Below are 22,593 nucleotides of genomic sequence, written 5' to 3'. Positions count from 1 at the left end.
GGGGTTTGTAATGGTGATGGTGGGTAATTTCAATTTTTTTTTAGAAAGTAGTCACTACTGAAGTCTTTCTTGTTTTCCATTTCTTCTCTCTACTTTAAAAATAATCTCTTAGGGCACAGACAAACTTTTTAATCATGATTTCATAGCAGAGTAAACTAGTAATATGTAAAGGCAGAGTTTAATTCTAGAAATCCATTAAAATGAATTTGTAGCTCCTGTTTTTCTTTTCAAAAAGCAAAGATAGGTTTTGGTACTTACCGATGAATGAATGAACTGAGTGACCATAATATTACCCTCTTTGAATGATCTTTGTGCCACCACTGGACCTTAATGAAAATAGGACTTGCCGGGTTGTCACGCCTAGCTGGCTGTGTTCTGGGCAAGCACAGCCTTGAGACTTGGTCTAGGTTATAGTCTGGAGCTCCTGCTGTAGATACCAAAGATGAGACTTGAAATGGGGAAGGCCTAAGTTACGTTCAGAAACCACCGGACAGATAAACTTCCTGTCTATTTCAACACAACCATATCCTGTACCAACTCTGTGTTTCTGGCCTTATCTCCTAAAATTATCAGAGGGCATAAATGTTGTGTTCTGGAGGCTTTCAGGTTTTAGGAGGTCTCTAATTTCCCCCTCCTTTCAAAGGGAAGGCCAGGGTATGTAGTTGTTTGATGAGAATTAGAGCCCATTTGGTGGGAATAATATCAACTCAGATTTCCTGGACCTTATATGTACATTGTGTCATTTGACCCTCCTTATAATCCTTTGGGCTTCTGCATGTGGATGATACATCTAACAAATGTTAAAGGAAAAAGTTAAAGAAACTGTGATCCATAAATTTCCTACCTTAAACAAGTGCTCTTTTTTGGTCTTTTAGTTTTTGATCACGAGTATGGTGAATGTTTTTGAATTGGCTTTGTTTCATTTAACATTACATATAGAAACATTTTCTTTGTTTCCATATTCCTTTCACAACTTTTAATGGCTACATAACATTCCATTGAATGAAAATGATAACTTTTCATTTTTTTTAAGATTTGTTTTTGTCCTTGGCCTTTTCTGTGAAACAGATAATGCTATATAAACCTCTTTGTACATCTAGCTGGATATTTTGGTTAGATCACTTTCTTAAGCTCTATTCCTCAAAGTGCTGCTGGACTTATTCATGGGGGGGTGGTTTGCACACTTTGCCTGTATTCATTAAGTCCAGACTCCCAGTCACACTAAAAGGTAGATGCTATTACCTGCATTTTATAGATGGGGAACCACAAGCACACAGAGAGAAATTAACTTGCCTAAGTCACAGAGCCAAGAAGTTGTGTTCCTGGGACGATAGCCAAGGTAATCTGGGTCTTCCAAGGTCCCTGTCCATAGCCACCCTTCCGTATTGGGAGCTGACTTGTCTTTCTGGGTGAGGTCAGTTTATGGAAGAGTGCGAGGCATGCCTACACTGCCCACGGAGGTTGGCCATGCTTTTTCTGGCTCCCAAAGTACAAGGTTCTATGTAGGCCGCTGAGCATATGGCACCTTGAGGCAGGTCAAATCTGCTCCTGATAAAATTGCCTGGTGCTGCAAATGAACTCTTTCTAGGGGAACATGCCACGGTTCGTGTAAAGAGCCACATTGCGACAGTACCACATGCAGTGAGATCCTCTGAAGCTTGTCCTGGATCTCCAGATGGCCTTGCATTTTTGTTCTGATCTTATTTTTTTAGAAACGTGCCTCTGCAAGAATGCACTTACTGTCTCTGGGGACAGCGGCATTTTCTGCAACTCTGAAGTTCTAGGGATGGTCACGGTCACTTTCTGTGTGTTTGCTGCAGGTGGACTTAGCAGTTTCAAGCAGAACCATGAAAACCTCTGTGACAACTCCCTCCAGCTCCAAGAGTGCCGGGAGGTGGGGGGTGGCGCGTCTGCAGCCCCGAGCAAGCTACCTCAGTCCATCCCCACCACCCCTGACATCGAGAATGCAGAGCTGACGCCCATCTTGCCCTTCCTGTTCCTTGGCAATGAGCAGGACGCTCAGGACCTGGACACCATGCAGCGGTTGAACATCGGCTATGTCATCAACGTCACCACTCACCTGCCCCTCTACCACTACGAGAAAGGCCTGTTCAACTACAAGAGGCTGCCGGCTACTGACAGCAACAAGCAGAACCTGAGGCAGTACTTTGAAGAGGCTTTTGAGTTCATCGGTAACTATCTCCCAAGGGGACTTCTCATCTTCCACCTTCTTTGCCCCTCCAGCTTTTGCTTTGATATCAAGCCCAAGGTTTATGCCTGTGTTGCCAAAAAGCTGCTCTGAGGTGTTTTCAGGCTTTGCCACCTGGTGTGGCCAAAGTGTTCTTCTCAGTCACGGCCCGTTGAACGAATGCATGGGAGCCCCTGGGATGGTTATAAAGAAACAGTGATTCCGTTTGGTGGGGAAATCCACATCCCTTTCCTTCTCAATGAAAAGATGGTAGGGATGCGCACGGATATGTTCTGTTCCAGAATTGCAAAAGAAGTAATGGAGAGGAAAGCCCTGGGAGGCCAGAGCTGGTGCTGTGGCTATCTGGTCTACCATGTCTGCCCTCGCCTTGCAAGAGGTAAAATACAGTGAAGACGATACCACTTCCAAACTTGCCCATTTTTCCCTTACCTGGGGCTGAATTCATCTGCACTTGGGATAGCTTCTTTATGCGAGGTTGAGGCAAAGGTGAGGCAAAGGTGGCGTTTGCTGAAAGCCTGCTTCTGAAGAATGTTTTGCAGTAGAACAGTGCTGTCGTGAACATCTTTTACATGTCACATCAGCACCGGGGAGACAGGAGTGGAGGGCTGAGTTGTTGTTCCTTTCTACTTGCTTTGTCTCCCTTCTGAAACACTGGGTAGCAGAAGGGTGTGAATGAGCATTAGCGAGATGGTACTAGATTTCATAAGACTTACCCCAAAGTCGGAAAGACCAGGTTGTGTAGCCTGAGTAGTTCCCGAGGGTGGAATTCTAACAACAGTAGACTTCAATCTCCAGAAGGAAGTAACCACCAGCCTAACCCTAATCCTAACTTTAATTTTTGCGGCTTCTATAGCCTTGAACTGTTTTAAGCCTCAAATTATCATTTGGGGGGGACACCTGGGCACCTAGCAGATGCTCCACAGTTTTTTTTTCAAGTGACTCCAACCTTCATTATCACAAAAAGGTGATCCACTACTTTTCTTAAATACTGTAGCAGGTTGTTACTGGCCTCTGTCCCAGGAAGAATGCACTCATGTTTGGTGCTCCTTTATCAGGAAAAAAAAACAAAAAACAAAAATAAAACCTTGGGTCTGGTGGATTTGCTGTAGAGTTGGCAGTTCTGGTCTTGTCACCCAGCTGTTTTCCTGGCTAATTGTGGCTTCCATGCAGGACCATGGGCTCTTCAGTCTGGAAGCATAGTCTGGGTGGTCACTGAACTCAGAAAAATAAAATGACTTCTCCAAGATTTTAAGAATTGTAGTGTCGGAGAAGGGAGCAGAATGCAAGGCTCTTGACTACAAGGCAGGGGCCTTTCTACAATACGCTGGGGCAGTGTTCCAATGCTCTGTTAGTTCCTGAATGGCAACTAACTAATTTGTGGCTGCAAAGACACCTCAGATTCTTTATTAATTATATTTGAATCAAACTTTGAGCCCCGAGGAAGAACTATTTGTCACCGAGTAGATGAGGAGCTTTCTGGTTGATATATGATGTTATGACTGCAATTTTATCTGACTTAATTCCAGCTGGGGGAAGTTAAGAGATTGTTTTCCATTTAATGAGTAGCATCAGACATGCTTGTCCCAACAGGATTTCAAGCAAGGCCCCTGCATTCCTCATATGCTATTCAGGCTTATCTGATGTTTTTAAAAGGAAAACAAAACAAGTAACAAAGAGCATTTAACCTGAAGAACAATTTGGCATCACAGCCTGTATAGGCACAATGTTATTTTTGTTGTTATATCATTAGATAAACTGAAATCGTATGGTGTAGCTTTAGGGAAAGCAGCAGTTTTTGCAACCATGATGACATTTACTGAGAGTCTAATACAAACTAAGCAGAGTGTATGTTTAGGATTTAACTATGCCTATTTATTTATTCCTGAATTGGATGATATTATTCCCACATTCCCTGAGCCTTGTTAATGAGTATTCCTCCGATGATGTAGACGGGGGGTTGAAGCTCTGGGCGGTCAGGTGACTCACACTGGGTTACTCATCTAGCCTGTAGTGGAACCAGTGGTCAAACCTAGCACTTTGCAGCGCATAGTGGAGGTCAATGAATAGCGTGTGCTCAAGGGAAGAAATTGCAAAAGGGAAATACTTTCTTCAGATACTTTTATCAATGAGAAGTAAGCTTAATTCACAGATTTTTAAGATGGAATTTTGCATGATGTTTGCTTTCTCAGTCCGCGGCTGGGTAGCCAATAGAACTAGTTTAACTTAGGCGCACCTGGCTGGCTCAGTTGGAAGAGCATGCAGCTCTTGATCTCTGGGTCATGAGTTCGAGCCCTGCATTGGGTGTAGAGATTACTTAAGTAAATAAATAAGCTAAAAAAAAAAAGTGGTTTAAGTTAGATCACTCCTCCTCACTCCCCTCCGGTACGTTCATCTACTTGATATTCCTTCAGGGAGGCTTTTTTTGGGACGCCTTTTGGTCTAGAAGTGTGATTAAGAATCCGTTTAGGCAGTGCCCATAAGCTATTCCCCTGAGCTTCTAATGTATCTGAAAACTTACAAAGTATTGCTACTTTCAGTTGCTCTGATTTCTGGGCTATCATTAGAATTCCTCCATCTTTGTCATCACCGCCATGTTGGAAGAGCACACGGGGATGCAGGGGGGTTGGACAGTTCAGTGCAGGTGATGTCTTGTGCCCGAGTGCTGCAAGTCTTGAACTACATTTGCAGCAATAGCTTTTCTGGTAAGAAGCTGAACATAGCGGCTTTCTAGTTGGGTTTTATTTCTCAATCGCAGAGTTTAGTAAGACCGAAATCCTTATCTATTTAATACCAGTTCCTGTACAGAACAATTCTATTATATAAAGAAAGAAATGTTTTGTTTTGTTTTTTTTCTTCCTCTATCACAGCTGGGAGAGACATTGTTAACAACACTAGTTTTGATAAACCATACAACCTAGTGATTGGAATTAACATCCTTTATCAAAAGGGTCTACTTAATCCATGGCTTGCTTCACAGGCAAGTTAACTGTGTTGTAACTCTGGCTGCCCTAAGTGGCCACCACCTGTGCAGTGAACTGTTTCTAGGAATGATTCCTTTCCCTCATCTTCTCTTTAAATGGAGAAACGTAAATTCTTATTCATGCTAATATTGCTTTTAGCCACTTCTAGAGGTTGCAACATAAGTCCATACAATTAACTAGTAAATTATACTTTGTTTTAAAGCCATTTGAATTTATTTATTCTTTACTCTTTACAAAAGAGAATGTTGTCGAGTCTGGATGAAAGCTAATCTCTCTTTCTCCGTATCTTTCTTCCTTCCTGAACCTCTTGGCTCTCTCTCTCCTTTCCCAGAGGAAGCTCACCAGTGTGGGAAAGGGCTTCTCATCCATTGCCAAGCCGGGGTGTCCCGTTCTGCCACCATCGTCATCGCATACTTGATGAAGCACACTCGGATGACCATGACTGATGCCTATAAATTTGTCAAAGGCAAACGACCAATTATTTCCCCAAACCTTAACTTCATGGGGCAGTTACTGGAGTTTGAGGAAGACCTGAACAATGGTGTGACACCGCGGATCCTTACACCAAAGCTGATGGGCGTGGAAACGGTCGTCTGACACAAGTCTGGATGGACAGGATTACTCGTCTCCGTTAAGAGACAAAGAGAAAGAAGGATGGATTCTTTTTTTTTCCTTTTTCTTTCTTTCTTCTTCTTTTTTTCTTTTCTTTTTTTTTTTTTTTAGATGGGGGTCAAGTTTGTGAATGGAAACAAAACTTGTTTAAAAACTTTTTACTTTTCACAAGTGTGAGAAGAAATTATCTTTTGATGCTGTTGAGATTTCCTTCCCTCAAACTGATAAAGCAGGGAGGCTAGAGCTAGAGTAATTTTTTAAAGCCAACAATAAAAATATAATAAAACTCATTTCTTCCCCCCTTTTCCTTTTAAGCTATTTGTAGAGTTTATGATTAAATAGTCTGTGCAGGTTCATAGACCGAAGATACTACAACTTAAACAAATTAAAAAGAACCAAAAGTAAGAGACAAAAAAGACATTGAATCACAAAGGCCCGAGAGCTGCCTGGGCCATCCACACAGGAAAAAAAACCCAACCAAACCAAGCCCTGTAGTACTCACTGGTGCAAAGAGAAAATCAGGGCAGCTTAAGTGGTCTAAGAACCCTCCACATTCTTAAAGAGACAAAAGATACTGTTGATTTTGTGTGTTTCATACTCTGGATTATTTTCCCCCCTTCTTTGGGTTTAAGAGATTTTTTTTTTTTTTTTGAGATAGCGAGGAACTGACCATTTTACCATATGCCTTCACTGGCTTCTTGTGCAATAATACGGTGTTTTGAGTGTGCAAACAAAGTTAGAGCTGGCAGTCGATAATAGACAAATAGTGCAAATTTGCCAGCTTGGAGATAGAAAGGAATTCAATAAAAATCAATTACTTTCCTTCCCACCTTTTTCCCTTTTTTTTTTTTTTTTTGATTTGATTCTGGTTACAGTGCCATAAACCTTGTTACATATGTATATCAGAATGTAAAAAAAAAAAAAAAAAGACAAAAATTTATTTAAAAATATTTTTCGCAAAAAAAAGAACTTGATGTGTTTCTGTTGATTGTGTAAAAATTTATTTTCATTATATAAATGAAACTCATTTTGGGACGTGTCTTTTTTTCCTCCTCTTTAACTCAACTCAGGTTCAAGCATCCCTTACCTCTGGTAACTTGGTAACATACTTGGAAACACACACATTTTTATAAGGAGAAAGTGAGATGAGGAAGGGAAAATATTTTCTGTTCTCAGTGTGACGCAGAGAGAATTAGCATGGAAACCAAAGGGCTCAGGTAATCAATCTGCCTGATTATCATCCCCCCGTTCTCATAGATCTCTACCCTGTTCTGCAAATGCAATTTTCCGCATAGGGAAAACCTCAGGTGAAGTCACTTAGAGGGATGAGGGGGATTCTACCCCAGCCTTTGAGTTCTGGTGACAGGTCACTGCCTGATTGATTGGTTAGAATTCCGTGACCTTTCCAGTGGCTGTCTGAGAAGTATTTGTGACCATCCGCCATTTAGGGTTTTGATAGTCCCTCCCCTGCCCTCTTGCCACTCCCCTTGTCACTTGTTCACTTGACATCTTTTGGTGACATTAACCACAGAGAGTGCAAGGCACCAAATTGAGCTCAGCATCATGAATACAACTTTCTTATCACACTTGGTTAATACATAGATGGTGTTCCATGGGGTCCCAATGCAGAGAAAAGAGGGCATGGGGCTAGGGGAAGAGTATGATCTTAAGGTTTTCTATGTTTTATTAAAATAAATGTCTAGAGGGACTTGGCCAAGGAGAAGATTCACAGCAAACCGAAATTTGCCTGGGGTGAGTAACAGAATTAAAGAGTTCGGGCATGTCCAGTTCTAGATGACTACATTTGACCTATTTTTGTGATCATTGCTTAGAACTGCCATAACATAGTATTTTTTGACATTTATTTTTTAAATAGCTTTTCTACTGGAAGTGAAAAAGAAAAGTGAAGACTGAACTTAACAGGAATTAACTGAGAGCTGTTTGAATTATTTTTACAACAAAGAGTTAATCAGGTGAAAAGTAAATTTCTCTTATGGTGTTTTCTATTCTTCAGACTAATAATTCCCTTGGTGCTACAGCATATTTAAGAAGTCAAGTTGTTATGTGATTAGTGATTTAAAATACATGGTGATATACTAGGCATTTCTTTTCATTTATTCTAAATCCAAATGTTAAATTTCTGATAAGAGTGTAAGGTTGGTTTTTTTTTCTTTCCTTTTTTTTCTTTCCTTTTTTTTTTTTTTTTTTTTAACAAAACAAGGAGAGGAATCAGTACAATTTCTGTTCTTTAGCTGCATGGAAATAATTTATGCTTTCTGAACTTGATGATTTTGAGAGTAAGACTGTCCTGGGGCAGATAGGAATCCTGCCAGCCTGCATACCAAGAATTCTGAGAGAGACTCCAGTCTTTTTTGCTAATCTGTTTTGAGTCACTTAGCCTCCATTTCTTCATGAGGAATTTGAACCACTTCATGAAAATAAAATGGATTAACCAAGCTATTGCTCTCTAAACCAGACTCCCCAGGTTTCTGGGCTTCGCTAGGTGCCTCGGCTAACTGGGGAATAATTGAGTGTTGTCTTCCTGAGAAAGCAGTGTCTCTGACTGACTGAAGCACACATCATTCTCAGCATCTGGCAATGATGGTTTCGTGCTGAGTGAATTTAATGATTCAATAGAGTGAATCTGTTACGTACAGATTCAGCAGATAGAGCTGGCACTGTTACCTTAAGTTGAACAGAAAAGTAGTTTCTGTGTACATTTATTTCAACAGTTAACACTTTTCTAATCAGTGCATATTAACCAAGATACGGTGCTCGCCTTTATGCCAGCTGCTTTTGGATCAGGACAAGTGGGCAGAAGGTGGGGCAGAAAAGCTGACAAGTAGAGAAATGTACACAGGAAAATAGCAACAATCATACATTGACAATACATAAGGAAAGATGAGCTTCTGAAAAGGAAATAAAGTATGGCGAAGAGAGAATTGGAGATTACCGTAAAACAAAAATGAAAAGCTATATTAGAATGAAGAACCGGGGCCTGAGTCACACTTCAGAAGTTGATTAAGATAAAACACTGATAAATTGCTCTAACTAGATCTTCTGGATGGTGAACTATCTGGCGAATCACATGGAATAGAGATAAGCAATATGGCTTTCACCTTGCTTGTGAACAGGCTTTTGTAGATAAACCACAACATTTTATCTTTATGTTTTAGTCCCCAAACATAAAATAGCTGATCTCAGGAAATATGGGTTGATGTTTGGTTTCAAGCTCTAATCTGATACAGTCATTATATATGGATGTGAACAGAAAATGAGTATTGAGACCTGGACCCCAGAAGAATGGGCAGGAATAAAGCATTTGGGAAAAAAGACGTCCTGCCCCTATGGATGTGGTAGGCTGCATGACAGTTGCTTCCCATGGTTCCTGATTTCCTTTTCAGTGAGAACCTTTGTACAATGTCAAGACACATGTATCAAGGTGTGTGTTGCATGGGAAGTGGAATCTGGAGAAAGATCTAGAACCCACATTTGCCTTTCAGCAATCTCAATGATGTGGGTGACTTTGGAGAAGGATCTGGTACCCTTGGCCAGGGAGCTGAATGCGTACCTGGTACAGGACTTGCGAAACTGAAGGAGGAATAATGGAGTAATACAGGTGCTGCCCCAAGCCCAGGTGAGCCAGCAGATCAGTGAAACTGTGTGCTGATGACTGTATTACCTGTTGCCCTCTTCAGAGCAGAGTGGCCGCTGCTTCACTTCCTCCTTCCAAATCTCATGTAAATTTCTCTGAAAGCTAACCTTAACCCAGTGTAAAACACAAAAGGGAAATGCAGTTTCTCATTTAGCTAAATTGATACTGTATGAAACCACCACACTCCATCCTTGCCAACCTGGCATCCACCTACACTTCTTTTAACCGTACATAACTTGCAGGCAAAGACACAGAAAAAATGTTTCTCTCTAATAAGATGCAGCTGTCACTTCTACACTTGTAACCCTGTCTCCAAAAAGGATACAAAGCCCCATGTATTGTAACTTAACCCATCTTTGAGTGAAGTTCACTCCTCCTCTGGTTGAGATCCACTCTGCCTTTGATAACCTGTAATTTAAATACTGAGATATAAGGGTATTATAGATTGAATTATGTTTGCCCAAAAGATGTGTTTTTGAAATTTAAAAAAACCCCAGACCCCTCGTAAATGTGATCTTATTTGGAAATAAGGTCTTTGCAGATATAATCAAATTCTTAAAGCGGTCATATTGGATTAGACTAAACCAAGTACTGCTGTCCTCATAAAAAGAGGGAAATTTGGACATACACAAAGGATCAAATGCCACATGATAAGGGTGGTAGAGATTGGAGAGATACATCTCAAATGTAGGAACACCAAAGGTTGCTGGATTGTCCCTTAGAGCTTCCAAATGGAGCTAACTCTACTGATACCTTGATTTGGGACATCTAGGTTCCAGACTCTAAGAGAACAGATTTCTGTTGTTTTAAGCCACTCAGTTTGTGGGACTTCGTTACAGCAGCCTAATGAAACTATAAGAAAAGATAACTACCTTTACCACATTTTATTTTAGATGGTAGCTGGAGGAGAAAAAAATTAATATATAATCTAATTTATTTTTATAAAAGTAAGAAATATTTGTAACTCTTACCACTCTACTTTCTACAGCTGATCATATGGTCGTAGCTGATGTTTGTAACTGCCTTCTTTCATTACTCATTCCATAAACCCTTTGTCTTCAAGTACATCACCTGGTCATGGTTCCTTGCCTGTTGGGGTGACCTATCTCTTCACCTTTGAAAGATCTGAGCTTTTGGCAGTCCTGCCTGAATTGGGTTGTTTTCCATTTACTTTTGTTGCAGGATGTAAGAGTGTAAAATGTGCCTTTCATCCAGATATACTTCTCACTCCTATTGTCTAGTAGTGATCCAATTTCTCCCTGATGGTCATAATTACCCCTGCCAGCTCAGTATCCCCATGTCTGTTTGTTGGTTCTTTAGCATGAGAAGCCTGAGGTGGCCAGCACACCATTATCAACTTTCAGTTTAATGGAGCTATTGCTGGATCTTCTAGAAGAAACACCTGTCCTTTGGGAATTAGGCCTTCTAGACCAGCAGAACCCAAAGTTGCAGGGTAGGCCGAACAAATTTTGCAAGTGGATCATGAGAGGTAACTGTGAGAGAAGCTTTTTCTATTTCTATTCCTTGATTTTGGAACCCCCAATCCTGGATAAGGGAGAAACAGCAAGATATATTGGTTGATAATTTAGAGAACTTCCTGCACCTTGCAGGGACATTACCCCTATTCCAAAGAGTGTCTTTACTCACATAACACAGTAACTGAATTGTCAAAAGGACCATTCCACTGCTCCAGAGTGATGGATAACTTGGTAAGACTAGTGAATTCCATCAGTATGAACTTGTTGCTACACTTCATTTGCTGCAAAATAAGTTCCTTGGCCAGAAGCGAAGTGTTATGAAATACCATGATGGTGAATAAGACATAACAATTCTGTAAGTCCACAGACACTGATTTCAGCAAAAGCATTGCAGGCCAGGAAGGCGAATCCATATGAAGAGTAAGTTTCTATGGAGTGAGAACAAAAGATTTCCTCTTCCATGACAGAAGTGGTCCAATGTAAGTAACTCACCATCAGAGGCTGGCTGATTCCCTAGAAAGGATGCTATTTCAGGGGCTCAGTGTGGGGCTCTGCTTTGAGTGGGTTGGATACTTAGCAGTCGCTAGAGCAAGATCAGCCATGGTGAGTAGAAATTTGTGTTGCTGAGCCTACACATACTCTCCATCTCTGCCACCATGACTACCTGCTCATGATCCCATTGGTCAAAGATAGTGACTACAGAAAGGGACCTGACAGAGGTCCACAGAATGTGTCTTCTTGACCATTATCAAGATCCTTCTGTGTTGATGTTGAGCTTCGCTGAGTATTTGCATGGGACATGCTGTGTCCATTGATAAGAGTCCCATCCATTTACTTCTTCCCCAGACTTTCTTATCAGCAATGTTCCAGTCATGTTTCTTCCAACTCCCTGATCATCCATCTAAACCATTAGCCACTGCCCATGAAGCAATGTAGATTCTTACCTCTGGCTATCTTTTGTTTTAGATGCAATCATCAGTCAGGGGGTACTGCTAGAAGTTCTGTTCACTGAGGAAATTCTCCTTCATCACTATCCTGGGCCACCCCAGAGTGTGATTGTAGTGATATAGCCATTCACTTTGGATGATACCAGGATATCACACAAAACTTTCCATAAACAAAGTCAAATCTTTTCCTTTGGGTCATTGGTCAGAGAACATCCCATGAGGCCACGAGTGTGAGTTCCAGCATTAGAGACCATGGGTATCTGGATCACTGGCTCATTCAACTTCTTCTACCCAATCTCATAGATTCCACATCTACTTGAGAGTGAAATATTGTTATTCATGCCCAACTTAGAGGTTTGGTGGGTTGACAACAGTTTTTCATGGTTAGTTCGGGTTGCATTATAACTTGATGGTCCATGATTAAGCTTCCAGTTTCAAACTGCTATTCAAAAGAAGAACAGTTTTTCTGAAGAAACTGTCACGGTTTGTCTTCAAGATCCTAAATGTGTGCTCTGATTTACCTAGAAGGTGAATAGCACTATACAGGATCCCTGTCTAACATGCACAGTTCCAGCACTGTGGGATATACTGGATCTAGACAGAAGAGCAGCTTGCATGACAGCCTTGAACTACTGCAGAGACTTTTCTTGTTGTGCACCCCACTCACAATTAGTGATCTTTTATGGCACTTGTAAGTAGATTGGACTTGCATGCTCAAGGAGGTATATGTTTCCTCCAAAATCCAAAAAAATCCCATTAGACATCATGCTTTTTTCTTAGTGCTAGAAAGAGTCAAGTGCAGCAACTTCTCCTTCACATTGAAGTGATACCTTGGCACACTCCAAAACACTAGACCTCTAGAAATTTCACTTGGTGAATGCCTCTGAATTTTGTGGATTTCTTGTCCTCTGATATGTAAGCATCAGGATGCCTGGGTGGCTCAGTTGATTGAGCATCTGCCTTCAGCTTGGGTCATGATCCCAGCATCCCAGGATCAGCATGGAGCCTGCTTTCCCTCTGCCTTCTGCTCCCCTGCTTGTACTCTAGCTCTCTCTCTCTCTCTCGCTCTTTCTCTGGAAAAAAAATAAGTAAATAAAGCTTTAAAAAAATAGAATAGTTACCTCATCCTCATCACCAGGTATAGTCAGCATGATATCATTAACATACTGTACCTACATGATGTCTTATGGAAAGGATAGTCATGTATGGCCCTTGTGGACTAAATTATGACATATTATAGTTATGGTTACTGTAGAATTACACTAAGTTTGAGCTTGGACAGTGAGAGACATTACTGTCCATGCCAGCTGAAAGCAAACTGCCTCTGATGGTCTTTACCAGGGGTTAGCAAATACTTTATTTCATTTAAAATAAATATTTTAGGCTTTGCATGGCATATCATTTCTGCCATGACTATTCATAACTATTCTGTTGTAGCACAAAAGGGTCAGAGACAATAAATACATGAATGAACATATAACTGTGTTCTAACAATATCTTATTTACAAAGAAACACTGTAGCCTGGATTTTACCCATGGGCTGTAATTTGCCAACTCCTGGTCTTTATTAACAAGTATAGGGAAGTAAGTATCTTTCAGATCAATAATACTTTTGTGGTGCCAGGAGCTGTGTTGATTTCTCCCATCAATAAAAACATATGTGAATAACAGCCTTAATTGGAGCCAACCCCTGATTGAGATCTTAAAAACCTGTTACCATTCTTCAAAATTCATCTGCTTCTGCATAGGGCAACTATGAGAAATAAATGGGAACAAAACAAGAATCACCATCTCTGCATCTTTTTTTTTTTTTTTAAGTCCTTGTTGGCGGTCCTAATCTCCACAATCTCTTTGGGAGTGCAATATTGCTTTTTGTTTACTATTTTGGCATGTAGCTTATTGCTGTAAACAAAGTGCTGAAAAATTAGTGACTTAAAATAATAACAGTAATTTGTTTTATTCATTAAGGGGAAATTCAGTTGGGTTCAACAGAGACAGTTCATCTCTGATAAACTCACCCGGATAAGAAATGTCATCTGGGATGGAGAATCTATTCCCAAGATGTCTTGCTCAAGTACTTCTTATATTTGCCTTGGATCTCAGGCATGGTTGTCCAGTGGATATCATGGCTCCTCATCACAATGGCCTCTCCATGGGGATGTTGGACTTCCTGAAAACATGGCAGCTCTTTTTCAAGAAGCCTGGTGAAAAGCTGCAAAACTTCAAGATCACTTAGATACAGAAGTCCCATTATCAAGTGAATCACTAATATGAGCTCAGATTCAAGGAGAGGGACATTATACTCCACGTCTCAGTGACAAGAATGGCAAAGAATTTGTGGCCATCTGTAATCTATCACTGTTCCTTGCACAACAAAGCCAATATGTAGAAAAGTAAGGAAATAGTAATGTAGGAATGATGGCAAAGAAAGGAATAATGTTAGCTTTCTGCATAAACTACCTTAAATAGTGTTGTAGTTCAAGGATAACATGTGAACTCCACTCTTGACCCAAAGATTATCTTTTTCCATCCTTGAAACCCAAGCCCTAAGGAATGGATATAAAGACACCAGAGGAGAGTTATATCGATGTTATGGTTTTATGTGTATCTTGTTCCAGTAGGAGTGTCAGTTTCTTAAGAACTAAATAACCCATTTTCTTATTTTATCCAGATAAGACTTCTACGACATAACAGATTTTTGGAGTGACTGCTTTGAGAGGTATTTATATTCCATAACTCACAGCTAATTCTTTGAACTGCCTTTTCCTTCCTTTGGCTTGATATACTATAAAGACAAATCTGAATGTTCCTCAAGGGCGAAAAAAAAGTCAACATAGATGTTGTATCTATATATGCTATTAGACAATGCCTAAAGTATTAGTGACCAGACTACTGGCCTGGTATCAGAACCTGGAATAATCCCTCACCCCTGGGAGAATGGATGCCCCACTTGGATGCACAGAGCATGAGTTTTTGGCCTTTGTGCCTTGGTTCTTGGATTCTTATTAGCCAACTGTGGGATCTGGGAAATAGTCTTTGCTTTATCTTTGTTTACTCAGAAGTAGACCATGAGGATGAATTCCAGAACAAGTAGTTGAGTAGGTGATCTCTGATAAAGCCAGTAGGGGAGAGGGGAACTGACATTAGGTAGGGAAAGAAGCCAATGAAGAGGTTACCATTGTGAACTGGAGCTTCCTTCCAGTGTAGAACATGAAACTCAGAATTATCCTCACAAAAGGTGAAGGAGCTGGGGAATTTAGATGAAGGTTAATTGGGTAGGGGAGGAAGCATCAGTTCCTGGCACTTCTAGTCTTAGAGGGCAGGCAGAGTGACCAGAGAAAGTCCTTAGGCAAAAAGTCACAGTTCCTGGCACTTAAAAGTCAGGCTGACCTGTCTTCCTGGAAATGGTTGCAACAGGGAATAGGGAGAGTGCTGACTGTATATATCTCTTATCGGCCCCACAGCTGTTGGAGTAGACCAGTGGTTCCTTGGGGGTCCTCGACCTTTCAACCAGACACTGAGTCCCAATGAGAATAGATATTTAAAGAAGAATAGGACATCTTCCCATATTCATTAAAAAATCCAGAATATCTACTTGTCTTCTGTCTCATTCCATTCATCAACTCTCTCTCTCTCTATATATATATATATATAGATAGATAGATACTACATAAATATGTATAGAGATATACCTCTATACATATGTATATATCTGATTAGACCCTATATCCTACATTCTTCTAATTCTTATCTCATTTCTTTCTCATCCTTTTTACTAAGAGTTAAACTTGCTAAATCACAGTCTACTTCCAAAGGGTATTTATTGGATCTATATTATTCTATTGATCATTGGCTCTGTACATATTCAGACTCAAGGCCCTGGACACTTGATTTTTCTCTTTCCTTCGCCTTTCATTCAGTTAGCCCATGAACTATTCAGCACCTGTTTCCAATGTTTATTTATTCATTAATATCTGTGCCCCTTTGTCATGGAGTGCATTGTTGGGGGGAGGGCAAATGGGGAAATGTGGTTGAAAAGAATTCTCTAAAAGCCAGCTGTCTTTGGTGACAGGATAAAGAAGAGGTGTTTATCATGAGGCTGGCTGAGCATCCCACAAACATATCGGACATATAGTCCTTTAAGAAATGTTTAAGTGACAATTATTTCCTTCTGAATCATTTTATGAGTGGATAAATCTCAATTTCAAAGGGGAAGTGAACACTTAAGCCATTTTTTCCTTTATCACCACTATTTTCATTAGAAGGTAAGTGTTTTCTCTCCAGGACAAATGTCAACTGAAATGTCCTAGAACATCAAACAACACATTTTTGTTCTTAAGGTTTCCTTTCTTATAATAAAAAATATGTAGGCTTAAGAGTCATAAATCCTGTGTGACATTGACCAACTCACTCAACCCCTCTGAGTCTTAGTTTCCTACTTCATAGTTGTGAGGATTAAATGACTAAGGGTGGGCAAAGCACCCAGCGTAGTGATGAATACAAAGCTAGGGGACTGATAAATGTTACTTCTTGAAGATAAGAGGATTTATTAAAAAATGATTTTCTTTTCCCAGATCTACTAAATCACTAGGGGATCCACTCAATAATATATTTTCGAAAATTTATTTTATTGAAGTATAATTGACATACAATGTTATATTAGTTTTAGGTGTATAACATAGTGATTGGATATTTTTTAAGATTGATTGATTGATTGATTTGAGGTGGGGAGGGGCAGAGGCAGAGGAGAGAGAGAATCCACAACCAGATCCCCCACTGAGCAAGGATCTTGTTCCGGGGCTTGATCTTATGACCCTGAGATCATGACCTGAGCCTAAATCAAGAGTCAGGAACTTGACAGACTGAGCCACCCTGACACGGCATGATTGGATAATTCTGTACATTACTCAACACTCACCACAATAAGTGTAGCCACCTTACAATGTTATAATGCTATTGACTATATTCCCTATGCTGTACTTTTCATCTCTATGACTTATTTATTTTAGAACTGAAAGTTTGTACCCCTTAATCTCCTTTATTTATTTCCGTCATCTCCTCACTGCCCCCTCCCCTCTAGCAACCACCAGTTTGTTCTTTGTATTGAAGAGTCTATTTGTTTTTGTGTGTGTGTGTGTTCATTTTTGTTTTGTTTTGTTTTGTTTTGTTTTTAGATTCCATATATAGTGAACTCATATGGTATAGAGAGTCCAGAAATAAACCCACACTATATGGCCAATGAACCTATCATGAAGGGGGCAAGATATACATTGAGCAATATTTTACATGACTTATGTTGTAACAAATTAAGGGAATCTAGAGAGGCAGAGGCAAAGACCAAAAGAAGAGAAGAGTACCCTACTATTGGTGTGTTACCTCTTGTTCCTTCTATCTCAGTTCCCAAGGGGTCCCCCCAGAGACATTTCCTTTCTCCTAATCTGGACATGAGCAGCTAGAATTCTCATGACAGTGATTTTCCCAAGCTAGGAAAACACTGTGCCTTAATATATACCCATGTATTTGTTCACTCAACAAACACTCATGTAAAGCCTCATGTATAGCTTGCAGTGGCCGAAGGTATGACAAGGGCTCATCAAGGTTATACCCTCTGGGAGGCCTGAAGCCCCCCAGTAGTTTGTTCAGACTATACAGATGTCTGTTTACATGCGGCAAAGAGGCATTTGGGTTGCCCAATACATCTAGTTCTATGTCTTCCTTATCGTAGGAGCTCAGTAAGAAATCAGAACATTTTTATCCCATTGGTTGTTGTCATCTAAAGCAGTTCTCAGCTCACAAAATTCCAGAATATTCAAAAATTGGCTTTCATGAGCTGGTGTGAGCCAGAGTATTTATGTGAGATAATATTCAAAAAGCTATCCTCTACCTCATAAAGCTGTCATGGCAGGCAGCACCCCAAAGATCTATTTTTCTATCTTTAGCTAACTTATAGCTGTCTTCCCTTCTTTGGGATGGCAGGGAGAAAATTGCTGGGTAGAAGTGACAGACAGGACAATGTTAGAATCAGTGACAGACTAACATAATTATTATTATAATTGTAATGTGCTGCATATAAATGGCACTTTCTTTCCAAAGGTTTCACAACGCTTTTGTAAATATCTCTTTTAAATTCAAAAGTATTTACTGAAGAAGGCAGAGCAAAATATAATTATATTAGAATTTTACTCTGACATACCATTCAATTCATATAAAGTGGACTTCCTGGAAGCTGAATTATTGACATACACATATGGATATTTTTATGGCATATTTTTGACAAAGGGTGTCCCATGGTATGGATCTTTGAGGAGAGCATTAAACAGAGGTGCTAACACATTTCCACGTAATGGGGGGGACAATTTCCAGGAAGCAGATGGAGATGAAAAACAAGAACCAGCATCTCTCTACCCCAGCCCCACATTCTTGCTAGAGGTATTTTAAAGGACATGGCTCCAGAACTCCAATAAAAGACAAAATCTTTTGTTCCTGGAATAGCAAGGGAAGCCAGAAGTATTTTTGTCAGATGGCAGGTATATAAGAAGAATTCAATCCAAAACATATACGTAAGACAGAAAGCAGGCAACAAGTGAGCCAGGGGGTGGCAGGTGGGGTGAAGGCATAGCCTATGGGGTCTCTTCTCCTTCCCTCTTTTGGACCACTACAGAGATTATAAATAGACTTCAGGTGACTGTGAACCCTCAGAACCACATGTAAACTGTGTATGCATATGAACACATTCATTACGGTGACGGTGTCTACACTCTACATCAGAGCTTTCGGTGGTCTTTTAACCATATGAGTGAAGAACTCCCTAGAGCCTAGAGAGATGTCTTGAGGACATGGATTTGACACTGCTCCTAGAAGTGACCCCCCACATGCCACCAGCTTCCATATAATTTGGAAGTTGCCTATCCCTCCAAGTTCTACTCAGCCATAGGACTTGAGTAACTATGTAGAGTGAAAAGATGGCACACATCTATCCCCTGGGTTTGGAGAAATGCAGCTCCTGCCCGTATCATAACAGTCCTTGGCAATCTGGAGAGTTCTAGAGCTCTCAGAGATGCCTCTATGTGTGAGTCTCTTTGCTGCCCACACTGGCAGCTTCAGATGGGTCTATGTAGTTGCAAAATTGGTGTGACAAAGTGCTCCAGGGGGTATGGAGTCTGTCACCCTTGGGTACTCTGAAGCTAAGAGAGGGCATCACCTGGGTGGTTTTGATTGCCCGAAGTTCACCAGGTAAATAAAGTCTACAAAAAAAGACACCCCATAATGTTTATCAAGATGGAGAAGCTGGGCCAGACTCACTGCTGAGCTGCAGTGGCCTCAGAGCCTGTTGTCTTTAAGTCCTAAGAATGACTATCGTTGGCCCTCAAGCCCCTGAAACACCTTGATAGACAGCAATTTCTTTGCTTACCTGAGGCAGCTGACCTCTACTGAGGCCAGTTTCCACTGAAAATGGAGTCCTGTGGGTCTGCCCAGGATAGAGCGATGCCTGATACCAGGCGGGGGCTTCAGGAGGCCAGGCCAACTTGGCAGGAGGGAAAAGGGGTTCAGTGGAGACAAGGTATGCAGCTGCGGGAACACACCAAGCTGCTTCTCTTTCTTGAAGACGCCCGTCCCTGAGCTGTAGATTAGTGGAGAATGAGTCCCTATAATATCCAGTAACTGCAAACACCATTAAATATCCTAAATCAATTAGGAGAGTGCCCCCTGCCCTCTGCATCCAGAACTTTTTAGGCTTGATGGATGAACAGGACTTGGCCTAGAAACTCACACAGGATCCTCAAATGTACACATCTCAGGGCTATGTCCAGAGGTCAAGTTGCAGACAATCAAGAACTTCCAGACTGGATATTAGACGAGCTGAGTTTACAAGGATACCATCCTGGGAGGCTGAAAAGTTGTAAAATTTCCTGATTGTCAGGCATTAGGAAATCCAAACAAACAAAGAAGCAAAGAAAAAGGGAACAAATAAACAGAAGGTTAGGGAGATTGGCATTGCAGCAAATGACCTCACAACTTCCCTAGACTGTCTGAACTTATCTGGAAAGCCTCATTCATCCACCTCCTCCCCCCTGCTCCCAGATACAAGGTGGTGAGCTTTCGAGAATTGCTCAAGCTTTGATGTTCCTACAGATGTGCTGACTACCTTGTGCAGAAGCAGGTTCTGATTCACTGAGAGATGAAGACTGAAATCCTACATTTTTACCCCACTTCCCAGGGTTCCAGATCTGGCTTTGGGCAGCAGGCCTCCGAGGACACATTATACAAAGAGGTCATCGCCATGGAGATAAGCGGCCACAGGAGCTCAGGAGCGCTCGCTCTCTTTGGGACCTACCTTGGGCTCTGAGGACAGGTGTGATTTCACTCGGCACACTCCAATTCTGAGAAAATAGAAATGGTAAGAAAATCTCTGAAATGGAGCTCATGATACTTGCTCCTTCTCAGCCCCTCATCAATATCATGGGAGCAGATCTTGATGGGTGCTAAAGAGTTTCAAACCCAGAGTACTCTCGGCTCCTACTTTAGAGTGCCTTTTCTCAAGGATGCGAAGCTGCCTTATAATGAATAACCCCCATACCCCCAGAGCTATTTGGAGTTGGAAGGTGTCACTATAACTGTGCGCCATGGTCTCCCTCCTCACCCCCTGTTAGTTCTATGTTTGTTTGTTTTGTAAGTGGTTCTTGTGCAAATACAAGATTGACAGACACACCTCCACACTCCTCAGCTAGGCTGTCCTTTTTAATGGGCTGGTGGCAGACCTGTGGCTTGGCTAATCAGGGCTCATAAATGTCAGGATGCTTTCCTGGTGCTGATGTGGTTTTTCCCTCCTGCATTGCATCTGACAGCCCGTGTTTGGCCACAAGTCCAGAGCACTTTCAACTTGAGTTAGGCAAGGCCCAAATCCTCCAAGTCAAGTTAAATCCCCTTTCACTGCTCTCTGAGTGCTAGCTGAGGGCACAGCGTATTCTCAGCACCAGAGGGGCCGGCACAGATGGGGACGGCTCTGGGCTGATTCTCCTATATTTAACACGGCCCTAATTACCCACAGGTCTCTGAGTGAGGAGGGCTGATGAGCAGTTCAAGTTCGCTGCATAGAAATAGCCCCAGAATAGTTCCAGTGTTGTTTCTAATTGCAATGGATGAGCAGACTGGCTCATTAATCCTCCCCTATCAGCATGCAAACTGGCTGTCCCAGAATAGCCCTGATCTCAGCCAGCCCAGAGCCAGCTTGGGGGCTGGTGGTTTGGTATCTATTTGGAGCGGGAAGGATCTCCTCCCCAGGGACGGGTGTGTATTGGGGGATGAGGAGCAGCCTATGGATTCCGGATTCTTAGGTTAATGTAGGAACAGGATATGGAAAAGTGAAGACTACCACATGGGATCTGGGCAAGACGGGTTCAGAGGAGCTGTGAAAGAACCGAAAGATGTCCTTCGCACATCCCCAGCTTGCTCTTGTAGACTGACCACTCTGTTCAAGGCCCCTTGCTCTGCCCTTTTGGTCTCTGCTCAGTGTAAAATCTGTTATCAGTCATGTACATCTTAGTATGAACGTGTTCGTAATAGGCTCCTGTGTGTTTATAGCTTTACAATCTATAGAGGTGGTTTTCCTTTACACACCCATTTTATTAGACCTGTGCAGCAATCTTGTGAGGCTGGCAACGTCAGACATTACTTTACAATTCTCATTGTACAAAAGAGGAAATTGAGGTGTGGCAAAGAGCTGTGTGTGAGGCCCTCAAATCACACAGTTAACAAATGACAGGTCTTGGACAAGAAATCAGATCTTTTCTCTGATAGTTCCGAGAAATACTTGTTTCCTTGTGAGAGAAATAGAATGTCTTAGTCATAGTTGGGATGATATATGGAAAGAGAAAGTTCTGGAATCAGCCAGACCAGGATTTCAATCTCTGTGACTTTTGGCATGTTGTGAGGATTAAATAAGACACTGCACATAAAGAACCCCTAGTCAGCAAAGTGCAAGTAAAAACCCCTTAATTCCACAATAATAAGCTATCTTACGCTTTCTCTTGAGAAGAAGGAGACAAAGTTTACAGAATACAGGTTCATAAAGTTACATGTGAACCAGTCTTCCTTCCTTCTCTTTCTCTTCCTCCTTCCCTCTCTCCCCCTTCATTTCTCTCTCTCTCTCTTTCTCCCTCTCTCTCTCTCTCCCCTTCTACCTCTACTCCCACCCTTCTCCTCCCCAGCCATTCATGCTCGGCTTTGTGGGAGACAATAGTAATTTGGAAGTCAAGTTGCCCTCAAGTTCCAGACCATTAAACCCAATCAACTGTCTTTTATATCCAACTGTCCCCATGGTGTAAAGGCAAAGGAAAAAGAGCTAACAGAAAAGAGGAGGATTATAAGTGAAATTTTGAGCAGCTATTAGGTTCCAGGCACTGTTTGATATTCAATACATACATGTTTCTAGTATATATGTGTGTATAAATTTAATTTTCACACACACACACACACACACACACCCATGAGGTATTCTTCACATTATAGAGGAAAAGCAAAATTCAGAAAGGATAAATAACTCCCTAAAAATGTTAAGTTATTGTCTCAATGTATCAACCAATATCAGGAAGGAAAAAATAAAGATGAAAACCCAAAATAACAGACTTGCCCAAGAACACATGAGTTGATATAAATGAATATGGACATGCCACCTACAACCACAGACCTTCAGGGACACTTGCGATGATGT

General features: G+C 41.2%; 1 protein-coding gene across 1 annotated transcript in view; it reads left to right on the top strand.

The window, feature by feature from the left end:
- Nucleotides 1–6,274, top strand: part of DUSP10 (dual specificity phosphatase 10) — a 38,375-nt gene extending 32,101 nt beyond the window's left edge. The window contains exons 3-4 of the mRNA XM_032872964.1: nucleotides 1,821–2,192; nucleotides 5,522–6,274. Of these exons, the coding sequence (XP_032728855.1) occupies nucleotides 1,821–2,192; nucleotides 5,522–5,787 (638 nt within the window). The 3' untranslated portion in view covers nucleotides 5,788–6,274. The remainder of the gene's footprint in view (nucleotides 1–1,820; nucleotides 2,193–5,521) is intronic.
- Nucleotides 6,275–22,593: the final 16,319 nt, after the last annotated feature.

Source organism: Lontra canadensis, unplaced genomic scaffold, assembly GCF_010015895.1.
Source record: "Lontra canadensis isolate GAN:19392208 unplaced genomic scaffold, GSC_riverotter_1.0 scaffold46, whole genome shotgun sequence".
NCBI lineage: Eukaryota > Metazoa > Chordata > Mammalia > Carnivora > Mustelidae > Lontra > Lontra canadensis.
This window is presented reverse-complemented; position numbering and strand designations above follow the sequence as displayed.